The sequence below is a fragment of the Ornithorhynchus anatinus genome, chromosome X1 (assembly GCF_004115215.2).
Source record: "Ornithorhynchus anatinus isolate Pmale09 chromosome X1, mOrnAna1.pri.v4, whole genome shotgun sequence".
Classification (NCBI taxonomy): Eukaryota; Metazoa; Chordata; class Mammalia; order Monotremata; family Ornithorhynchidae; genus Ornithorhynchus; species Ornithorhynchus anatinus.
The window spans coordinates 54,652,840-54,664,638 of NC_041749.1; the positions used below are offsets into that span (position 1 = coordinate 54,652,840).

Consider the following 11,799-nt stretch of genomic DNA (forward strand, 5'->3'; position numbering starts at 1 on the left):
CAGAGCAGGAAAGAGCATGGTGCTTGGGAGTCCAAGGAACTGGGTTCCGATTTTGGCTCCTCCATTACCTGCCCCGTGACCTTGGACAACTCACTTAACTTTTCTGTGCCTTGGTTCCCTCATATGCAAAATGGGGACTCAATGCTTGTTCTCCCTTTTATTTCGAATGTGGGCCCCACGCTTATCTAGTATTTATCCCAGCACTTAGTACAATGCTTGCCATCCGCCCTTTCCTCTCCATCCAAACGGCTATCGTGCTGGTACAAGCTCTCATAATATCCCGACTGGATTATTGTGTCAGCCTTCTCTCTGATCTCCCTTCCTCCTGTCTCTCCCTGCTCCAGTCTATTCTTCATTCTGCTGCCCGGATCATCTTCCTACAGAAACGCTCTGGGCATGTCACTCCCCTCCTTAAAAGCTTCCAGTGGTTGCCTATCAACCTCCGCACGAAACAAAAACTCCTCACTCTTGGCTTCAAAGCTGTCTGTCACCTTGCCCCCTCCTACCTCACCTCCCTTCTCTCTTTCTACTGCCCACCCCATACACTCTGCTCCTCTGCCACTCACCTCCTCACGGTCCCCTGTTCACGGCTATCCCGCCGTCGACCCCTGGACCACGTCCTACCGCTGTCCTGGAATGCCCTCCCTCCTCACATCTGCCAAACTAACTCTCTTCCCCTCTTCAAAGCCCTACTGAGAGCTCACCTCCTCCAAGAGGCCTTCCCAGACTGAGCTCCCTGCCTTTTCCCTCTGCTCCCCCTCCACCCTCTGCTCCTCCCCCTCCCCCCTTCCCCTCTCCTCAGCACTGTGCTTATTTGTATATATTATTTATTACCCTATTTATTTTTTAACCAGGTGCACATCCCCTTGATTCTATTTATCGTGATAATGTTGTCTTGTTTTTGTTTCGTTCTGTTTTGCTCTGCCCTCTGTCTCCCCCAGTTAGACTGTGAGCCCGTCATTGGGCAGGGATTGTCTCTATCTGTTGCCAAATTGTACATTCCAAGCGCTCAGTACAGTGCTGTGCACATAGTAAGCGCTCAATAAATACTATTGAATGAATATAGTAAGGACCCACCTTAATTAACACAAATATTATTATCATTAACACAAGAACATAAACCCTCACCCAAAATTACTTAGCACCAGCATACCCAAGCTTCAAATAACGATAACTCAGCTAGGAGATTCATCATCTGTTTACAAAATTGTAAACTCTAACATCGGAACTATTGAGTTCTGATGCAGCGTCGCCTAATGCAAAGAGCACGGGCCTGGGAATCACAGGACCTGGGCTCTAATCCCGACTCTGCCAATTGCCTGCTGTGTGACCTTGGGCGTCACTAAACCTTTCAGTGCCTCAGTTGCCTCATCTGTAAAATGGGGATCGAATACCTGTTCTTCCTCCTCCTTGGACTGTGAGCCCCATGTGGGACAGGGTCAGTGTCCCACCGCATTAACCTGCATCTGCCCCAGTGCTTAGAATAGTGCTTGACACTTAATAAGTGCTTAACAAATGCCATAAAAAAAACCCCACTGCCAACCCCCCCTCTGAAACACAAAGAATTTGCTCTCAAATTGCTGTGGCCTAGAAGCAGCCATTCCTTCATCTTGCCTCTCCCTGCTGCCCGACCTGAGTGCACAGTGAGGAATGCAGAGCATTTGTCATTCCTGGTGACAAAGGCCTGTCTTTTTGCATGTTAACAACCACCTGACTTCACATCAACTCAGAAACCTGTTTGCTCTGGAACATTGGTCTCTTTGCTCTTAAGGACCCAGGGATCTGCCTTCAAATTCAGTGATTTGATCAACAGAAAGACCAGATTAAGCAGTTATTGCTGTTGACTTCTCTGACCTCCCCGTGTCCCTCAAATCCCCCTCCCCTTAATCAGCCCAGTCCCGTCGTCCTTGCTTCCCAGCACCCACCTCCCTCCAACCCTTCTACCCTGCCCCATCCCTGTCCTTCTTTCCCAGTGCCGCCCCTCATCCCCCTCCCCGCAACACTGGCCCCCATCACCTCACTCCCATCCACCCCCTCCCCCACCCCTTATGCCATCCCCACCCCTCATTCCCCACTAACAGACTCGGCCAAGTGTGGCCTGTGGAACCCCCACTCCACCATGGGAAAGCCTCCCTTCATCCTTGACCTGTTTCTGACTTAGTCATTGCTCTTCCTCACCATCACTGAAACCTAGCTCTCTCCAGATGACACGGTCTCCCCTGCTGCTCTCGCCAGAGGGACTTCATCTGCTTCCAGTAGTAATTAATTAAGCGCTTACTGTGTGCTGAGCATTGTACCAAGTGCTGGGAGAAAATACACAGGTGGGAATTAAATGTGGTCCCTGACCCTTATGGGGCTCACAGTCCACTCCCCAAAACTGGGGAAGGGGCCCTCATTTCCTCTCCCTGTCCCTTCTTTATTGTCCTTGCACTTGGATTCGTACCCACTATTCACCCCTCCCTCAACCCACAGCACTTATGTACAGATCTGTAATTTATTTAAATGTTTGTCTCCCCCTCTAGACTGTGAACTCTGTGGGAAGGGAACGTATGTGCCAACTCAGTTATTTTGTACTCTCCCAACTGCTTAGTACAGTGCTTTGGGTACAGTAAATGCTCCACGGAAACTGCCCACTTAAAGGTCACCAATGACCTTTTTCTTGCCAAATCTATTCCATTTTAATCCTTTTTCACTGGACCATCCCCTTCCCCTGGAAACATCATCCAACTTTGGCTTCACAGACACTCTCCTCTCCTGGCTCTCCTCCTGTCTCTCTGGCTCCTTCTTTTCAGTCTCTTTCGCAGGCTCCTTTTCTGAGCCTTAAGGCTCATTTGTGGATTCCCTTTTATTCTCAATCTGCACCCATTCCCTTGGAGAACTAATTTGCTTTCACGGCTTCAACGGCCATTTCTACGCAGATGATTCCCAAATCTCCCTCTCCAGCCTGGACCTCTCCCCTTCTTTGCAGTCTCACATTTCCTCTTACCTTCAGGTTATCTCTACCTGGTTGCGCCACTGACGCCTCAAACTAAACATGTCCAAAACTGAACTCCTCATCTTCCCACCCAAACCCCGTCCTCCCCCTGTCTTTCCCATCACTGTAGACAACATCACTATCCTTCCTATGTGAGATATGCCTGTAACCTTGGCATCATCCTTGACTCATCTCTCTCATTCAACCCCCATAGTCAGTCTGTCACCAAATCCTGGCCATTTACTACCTGGACAACATCGCTAAAACTGCCTTGTCCTCACCATCCAAACAGCTACTCTGCTGAATCAAGCACCTGTCATATCCCGCATCACCATAGACTGACTGCATTAGCTTCCTCTCTGACCTTCTCGTCTCTTGTACCCCCTCGACTATACTTCACTCTGCTGCCTGGATCATTTTTCTAAAAGAAGTTCAGTCCATGTCTCCCCACTCCTCAAGAACCTCCAGTGGGTGCCCATCCATGTCTGCAATGAACAGAAACTCCTTACCATTGGCTTCAAAACACTCAGCTTGCCCCCTCCTACCCTACCTCGCTGATTTTCTACCTCAAACCACCCCACCCGATTTGCTCCTCTAATACCCACTTATTCACTGTACCTCAATTTCACCTATCTTGCTGCTGACTCCTCTCCCACATAGTCCCTCTGGCCTGGAATTCCCTCCCTCTTCATGTATGACAGACCACCAATCTCTCCACCTTCAAAGCCTTATTAATATCACAACTCCTCCAAGAAGCCTTGCCCAACTGAGCCCTTGTTTTCCCTACTCCCTCTCCCTTCTGTGTTGCCTGTGCACTTGTATCTGTACCCTTTAAGTGCTTGATATTCACCCCACCCTCAGTCCATCAGCATTTTTGTACATAACGGTAATTTATTTAAATTGTCTGTCTTATCCTCTAGACTAAGCTCCCTGTGGGCAGGGAATGTCTCTACCAACTCTGTTGTATTCTACTCCCCCAAGTGCTTAGTAGAGCACTAAACCAAATTCTACAAGCTCTACTCTTTCGTAATAATAATGTTGGTATTTGTTAAGCGCTTACTATGTGCAGAGCACTGTTCTAAGCGCTGGGGCAGACACAGGGGAATCAGGTTGTCCCACGTGGGGCTCACAGTCTTCATCCCCATTTTACAGATGAGGTAACTGAGGCACAGAGAAGTGAAGTGACTTGCCCAAGGTCACACAGCAGACAAGTGGCAGAGCTGGGATTCGAACTCATGACCTCTGACTCCAAAGCCCGTGCTCTTTCCACTGAGCCACGCTGTAATCTCCTTTGATACAGTGGGGCTTGCCTCTGACTGCATGTTGCTGATGGCTCTGTCTTTGTAGGAGCTTGTGCCCCTGTGTTATAGGTGCTCCACCAACAACCCCCTGCTCAACAACCTCGGGAATATCTGCATTAATTGCCGGCAGCCATTCGTCTTCTCCGCTTCTTCATATGGTGAGTGCTGAATGAAATGTTGGCAGCCCTGAGATTTGTCCTTTTGAACAAGGCAGAAACTTCCCAGTCAGAATCGGTAAAAGCCTCTCCAGCTTCTGGGCCTTAGCCATTTCCCTCTCCCTGAGTGGGAGGCCGTCAGTAGCCACAGGAGAATAAAACCGCACAAAGAATCTGCTGCAAGGTTCTCCACCCATCCTAGAGTCCTAGTGTCCGACTTATCTCTGATGAGAAACCATGTGGGATTTTCCAGACTTGCAACCACAGGGGGAGATGTTTTTTGTTTTTGTTTTATGGTATTTGTTAAGCACTTTCTATGTGCCAGCTACTGTACTAAGTACTGGGGTAGATACAAGCTGGACACAGGCTATGTCCCACGTGGGGCTCATAGTACTAATCCCTGTTTTACAGATGAGGTAACTGAGGCACAGAGAAGTTAAGTGACTTGCCCAAGATCACACAGACAGGTGGTGGAGCTGGGATTAGAACTCAGGTCCTTCTGACTCCCGGACCTGGGCTCTATTCACTAGGCCATGCTGCTTCTCATGTTCAATTTGTGCTGGAATGCTAAATGCCACCACTTGTCCCATTGTCGAACCGATCCTCTCCTGGCGGGTGGGGTAGGGTGGGGTGAGGGGGTGAATAGGGGGCATTACTTCCTTTGTTTCCTATTTCCTCTTACGTCTATTTCCTCTTTTATATTCTCTCAAGCACTTAGTACAGTGCTCTACACACGGTAAGCGCTCAAAAAATACCATCGATGACGGTGACAACGGTAGGGCATGACAGCAAACTCATGCACCTGGATAGTGCTGGGGTTCTGGAGCTCAGCCCCGGAAAGGCCTGGGTAGTTTTGGTTTGACTTCATTTGGTGCACTTTTGATTTTTAAATCTTGAGTTATTTTTCGGCTTTCCCCTTTGACAGTAGGGAGGAGTGGGGAAGTAGGGGGTGCGGGGCTTGACAGGAGAGCGACTCACCTCAGAGGGAGCTGGGGTTTTAGGAACCAGGTAACGCGACATCAGACAGAATCTGCTCGCATTCTGGGATCATCTAGGATGCAGAGCCATTTGTAGTTGTCTACAGTCTCGTCCCTCACTGTGGCGTATGTGCTTTGCAGAGGTTTTGCATCTGGTGGAGTTCTACCTGGAGGAAGGGATCACAGATGAAGAAGCCGTGGCGCTAATAGACCTGGAGATCCCCAGATCAGGCAAGAGAATGTACCAGTGGAAAGAAACAGAAAGTAGCAGTATCCTTTCTCTAGAGTACACATCAGGGATTTCCTGTAAGAAGTGTCCACCTCCCCCCTTATACTGTAAGATCTTTGAGGGGTAGGGTTTGTATCTATTAACTATTGTACTCTCCCAAGCAATCCTTGCGTCTTCTAACTCTAATGTTGTCTCCCAAGCATTTAGTTCAGTGCTGTGCCCACAGTTGTCAACCAATCAATAGTATTTATTGAGCATCATCTGTTTTCTTGACCTCTTAGATTCTGAGCCCCATGGGGCACCAGGATTATGTCTGACTGACTATTCTTTGTCTACCCTACCCCGAGCACAGCGCTTGGCACAGAATAAGCATTTAATAGATGCCATAATGAATAAATACCGTGATTATTTAGTCTCCTGAGTTCACTAAACTGGAGTCCTCAGTGATAATTGTGGTATTTGTTAAGTACTTACTATGTGCCAAGCACTGTACTAAGTGCTGGGGTAGATGTAAGATAATGAGGTCCCACATGGGGCTCACAATCTAAATAGGAGGGAGAAGAAGTATTGCACCCTCATTTTGCAGATGAGGGAGTTGAGTCAGTCGATTGTATTTATTGAGTGCTTACTGTGTGCAGGGCACTGTAATAAGCGCTTGAAAGAGTACAGTATAACAATGAACATACACATTCCCCACCTGCAACGAGCTTACAGTCTAGAGGCACAGAGAGGTTAAGTGACTTGCCTAAAGTCATAGAGCACATATGGTGCAGATGGGAGTAGGACCCAGGTCCCTCGGACACTCAGACCCACGCTCTTTCCACTAGGCCATGCGGCTTCTCTTCTCTCACCTTCACCTGTCATCATGTAACCTCGGGCGTTTATGACTTGCCCTGCTCATTGTCATCAGTTGGTTAATCATATACTGTGTGCAAAGCACTGTACTAAGCACTTGGGAGAGTACAATATAACAGCAGACACATTCTCTGCCCACAACGAGCTCACAGTCTAGAGGGGGAGACAGACGTCAATATTAATAGATAAATAAAATAAATTACAGACCTATACAGATGTATACAAATGTACTGTGAGGAAGGGGGAGGGAGGATGAATGGAGCAAGTATGAGCGGTGTAGAAGGGAGTGGGAGAAGAGGAGAGGAGGGCTCAGTCAGGGAAGGCTTCCTGGAGATGTGCCTTCACTAAGGCTTTGAAGGCTTCATCAGAGAAACAGCCTTCTCCCTCCCTCTTGGCAGAGATGTAGGAGGGTGAATGCTGGAAAGACCCTGTGGCCTTCTTGGATCTGAGCTCTGTGGGCGCCACTGAAATTCACTTGTCTGGAAGCGGCAGGGATGGAGCTTTCTCCCCAGTCAGGCCTGAGATTTCTGCTTTAACAAACCCATCCAGATTCCCAAAGTCTGCAGCTGAGTGAGAAGGTGGGAAACATCAAACAAGAAGATCCATTTACTGCCAAACTGAGCTTTGAGGTGAGGACATCGCTGGGAGTTCTTCAAAGACCCCTTACTTCTATTCTTAGCATGACTCCCAGCATTCACACCTTGCCTGGGGAGACGCCGTTAACTGTGTCACCAGTTTCATCTGCTCTGAATGTCACCACTAGACAGCAGAGACCCAGCTCCTTGGGTTTTCCAGACGGCAGCCACTTCCCCGTGGCACTCGGTCAACAACGACCGCCGTATCGGGAGACGCAAGCAGGTGTTTTAATTCCCAATGGTTTAAATGAAGCCTGCAAGTGACCCAACCATCCTACCTACCGCTCTCACCCCTGCTCCATCCTGGGTTTTCCACAGCAAGGGAACTCCGAGTTTGTCCCTGTGGTGGTGAACCGGGCGGTCCTGCGCACCATGAGCAGACGAGATGTTCTGATTAAGCGTTGGCCCAAGCCGTTGCCGTGGCAGTACTTCCGCTCCCTGCTCCCGGATGCTTCCATCACTATGTGCCCTTCGTGCTTTCAGGTAAGAGCCGGGTCCCCCCGGCCCCCCGTTGCTCCCCGCCGTGGACCAGCACCATTCCAGAGAGGTTGTCCAAGTCCTCATCCTCCAGTGTTCTAGTCCACACAGACTGCTCAAGAGCTGGCCTTGGGGATGCTCTCCCGTGGCGTCCGACTTTGCAGATTGCAGGCCCGGGTGTGACAGGTGAAAGTGGTCAGCTTTCACTAGGCTGTGGAGAAATTCCATTTCCAGAAGGGCGGGGAGCCCGGGCAGTGGGAAAGGTCTTGGGAAAGGTGAATCTGATGGCTGTGACTCCCTTCTGCCCAACAGATGTATCACTCAGAAGATTATGAGCTGCTGGTCCTGCAGCACAACTGCTGTCCATTCTGCCGGAGACATATCGATGACACCAGTTAGTGACACCTCGACTGCTAGACACTCCTCTTCAGGGTTTTCTGGAGGGGTGGCGCAACACAGACTTCTCATATATTCATTGGCTTTCTTGCTTTCATTTGGGCCAGGCTTTTTTTTTTTAAGAGACGTTTTAATGAGGAAAAGGAGAAAAAGTCGGAACGTTGCTTCATGTCCTGATGAAATTTGTATTTTTATGAGCTAGTATATCTACCAAATCCCTATTTATGACATTTTCTGCTTTGTAAGTAGCAGTTAAATGTAAAAGACAGTCTGTATATTTTCTATTAAAACTAATCTTACTCTAGAACTTGACTCGAGTTGTTCATTACAGCCTGCCAGATCTGTCAGACTATTAACATGTACACTCTGGGAACAGAATGCCTCAATAATTACAAATAAAAGGGCTACTTATTTTCATCAATGTCTGCCTTTTAGCAAATCTTCATATTGTCTGCAACTTAATTTCCTTATGCAAAAGTGCACCTGTTTCTAATCTAATCAGAGAGGACCATTACATTTGTGAGCTCTTAACATTTAATCTCATTGAAATGACAGTATGAGGTGGGGTTTTAATAAGGTTTTTTTGTCTGCTGGGTGTTGGGGTTTTTTAAATATATATTTCTGAGAGAATTGTAGCCGAGGAAATAAATGCCTTTGCCTATGGTGGGCAACAAAGGAGGCCAGAGAGGAAAAAAATGAAGCCAACTCTTGACTTGCGGAGTGCTGTGTTTTATGGCAGGGACAAGCTGATTCGTTGATTCCTGGGAGAAATTACAGAGGATTATGGATAGGCAGAATAAGGCCACATAAGAAAATGTTCCATTTGGCTGGAAGCATGAAGTCATCCTCTGGAATGTAGCCAAACTAAGGGAACTTGAGAGGCCACCTACTTGGACAGGAGTCACCACTAATTAATATTTGTTCATTATTTGTGATGTTAAGTGCCTACCATGTGCTAAACACTGAACTAAGCACTGAGGTAGACACGATAAAAGCGCATGGGGCTCCCGATCTGATTAATTCCCCTCCCCATCCTTGTCCCCCCTTCTCCTCCTCATTCTCCCAGTCTCCACCCACCTTCCTTTCTCCACCTCCAAGCCCCGTTAAAAGAAATCTTCCGGCTGCGTACGTCCAGTTCCGCACCGGCTGGATCACTCTACGTGCAGTTGGGGAAGAGCGGGAGAGGGAGAGTTGTGTGTTGGAAGGTGAAAGGCCTAATGTAAGCCATCCCCCTTGCGCATTTTGTGCTGTTGCTACGACTGATGCTCTTTCCTTGACCACTACCCTCCTCCTGGACATCGAAAGACAACCTCTAGGACCCTACCTGCAGGAAACATGAAATCGATGGAAGAGAGCAAAGGAAAAGAGCAAGAACGTTGTGATGCCAGGCTCTCTGGGAGAATCTAATTGTTAAAAATCCTGCCTACCCTCTCTCTCTCTAGCTAAACAGCTACTAATGTGTCAGAATTTTCATTAGCACATTTCTTGAACTAAAACCATTTGCATATTGCTGGAAAAAGATGAGAAAAGCTCTGAATCACCAGACTAACGTGTGTCACTCACAGTGACAGATCATATGGCCCGTGATACTCTCAGATAAGTTGAAGGGAATGTGAAGAGAGGTGCAGACTGAGAATTAGGAATGTTAGCTCCCTGAGATGATGATTCCCCAGCTCTGTGCCCACTGTCTTTAGCGGGGTAGTGAGGGAATGAGCAGAGAAAGGTTCGCGATCCCCGGGAGAACACCGTGGGCCCCTGAGCCTCCATTTCCTCACCTGGATACCTGAGATAGTCTGCTTCCTGAGAGGGATGTTGGGAGGGTGAGGGAGATAACATTTGAAAAATGCAGTGGAACTCTGACTTGGTGCATCACTGAGGAACGGCTAGTCCCGGGAGAGGTAGATGTTGGTTATGAAGTCTCCTGTCAAATGATCGATGAGTCTCGATCTCGATGACCGAGAATCTGTAGGAACGAATCCGTTTTTAGTGCTAGTGGCTTGCCAGCTGCTAATCACACTCACTCATCCTTGCTAATCTTGTTCCTGCTAGGGCACAGAATGCCACGAGGGAGGAGCAGCGTGGCCCGGTGGCAAGAACCCGGGCCTGGGAGTCAGAAAGACCTGAGTTCTAATCCCTAAACTGCAACTTTTCTGCTGTGTCACCTTGGGCCAGTCACTTTACTTCTTTGTGCCCCAATTACCTCATCTGTAGAGCAAGGATTAAAATTGTGAGCCCCACGTGGGAGAGGGACCCTGTCCAACCCAAGTTGCTTGTACCCACCGTGACTCTTAGTACTGTGCCTGGCACATAGCGCTTAACAAATGCCACGATTATTATTGTTAGATGAGCATGGTGGAGCACATGGCCAAGTCCTTCCCTGGATGGTTTTTTTTTTACGTGCAGGATTCATTTTTGGCTAAAGTCACTGCATTAGAGCCCTGATTCTGTGCCATAACATTGTGCCTGGGAAGACAGTTGTCTTGGTAGCCATCGCAGTCTTTGCCATCCACATAAGCCACCAATTTTTCAGGATTCCTGCTGGACCTGTTCATCTCATTGAATGCCCACATGGCTCTGTGCGCAGAGTACTGTACTAAACACTTGAAAGAGTTGGAAACACCCTGAGCACAACAAGCTTGCGGTCTTAGAAGCAGCGTGGCCTAGTGGCTGGAACACGGGTCTGGGAGTCAGGAGGACCTGGGTTCTAATCCCGGCTCTGCCACTTGTCTGCTGTGTGACCTTGGGGAAGTCACTTCACTTCTTTGTGCCTAAGTGACCTCATCTGTAAGATGGGAGATTAAGACTGTGAGCCCCATGTAGGGCAGGGACTGTATCCAACCTTATTAGTTCGTATCTTGTACAGTGCCTGGCACAAGGTAAGCGCTCAACAAACACCGTTTTAAAAAAAAATTCGGGAGGGGAACACAGATATTAATATAAATAAATCATTTCTAATATACAATTTAAAGATACGTACGTAAGTGCTGTGGGGTAGAGAGTGGAGCAAATATCTAATGACCAAAAGTCACGGATCCAAGTGCAAGAATTCCACCAGGGCTAGAATCTGGGCCTCCTTATTCCCAGAACAGACCTCTTTCCACTGGACCATTCGTAGTATATGTGGCTGTTCGGTCTAGGATATTAAGCAAGCTGTTGAAATTTCCAGCAGATTTTCATTTTTATGTTGAGATGAATGAAATGGAATCAGCAGTCACAGTTGAGACTCTGGCCCCGCTAAAGGCAGACTCCCTCAATAGGTCACTGAATCCCAAAGAGCACGCTTCACATGATAATAGCACTGAGCCAATTGTAAAGTGATTTTTGTATTGGTTTCAGGACACGATCGCATCTGTTTCACTGATGCTGCTTGGATATGTAGCTGGAAGGAGAACAACTTTACCTAGTCTCAGTTGCCAGCCCAACTCTGCTTCAAAGTTGAAATTTCCATCTGTCTAGAACAGTTTCTGAAATCCACTCTCATCTTTTCTCTTCATTCTCCTTGACTTTTCCAAAACTTCTCAGGCCACTGACGCATTTCAGGCTCTAAAGCTGAACTGCTACCTCAGCAGCGTCTTACTGCACTAGAGCTTAGCGTGAGTTATTTGTGTACCTGTGGGATAAGCCCCTAATCTGCCAACAGGCTAGGTGTATGTGCTCATGGGGGCAGAGCAGCGGAATTGTAGGTTACAACTGTGTGTTTGGGAAAGCCATTACGGTGCCAACATCTGTTGGAAAAGGGAACGCAAATAGGGTACCCCCCCCCAAGACCATTCCCCAAGGGGATTCTGCGTCTGGATCAG

At 48.0% G+C, this 11,799-nt stretch overlaps 1 protein-coding gene across 1 annotated transcript in view; it reads left to right on the forward strand.

Moving 5' to 3' along the window:
- The window catches only part of IFT122 (intraflagellar transport 122), a 70,478-nt gene extending 62,172 nt beyond the window's left edge, over nt 1-8,306 (forward strand). The window contains exons 24-28 of the mRNA XM_029051074.2: nt 4,322-4,433; nt 5,549-5,677; nt 7,041-7,120; nt 7,445-7,609; nt 7,916-8,306. Coding sequence (XP_028906907.1) covers nt 4,322-4,433; nt 5,549-5,677; nt 7,041-7,120; nt 7,445-7,609; nt 7,916-8,002 — 573 coding nt within the window. The 3' untranslated portion in view covers nt 8,003-8,306. The remainder of the gene's footprint in view (nt 1-4,321; nt 4,434-5,548; nt 5,678-7,040; nt 7,121-7,444; nt 7,610-7,915) is intronic.
- The last annotated feature ends 3,493 nt before the right edge of the window (nt 8,307-11,799 follow it).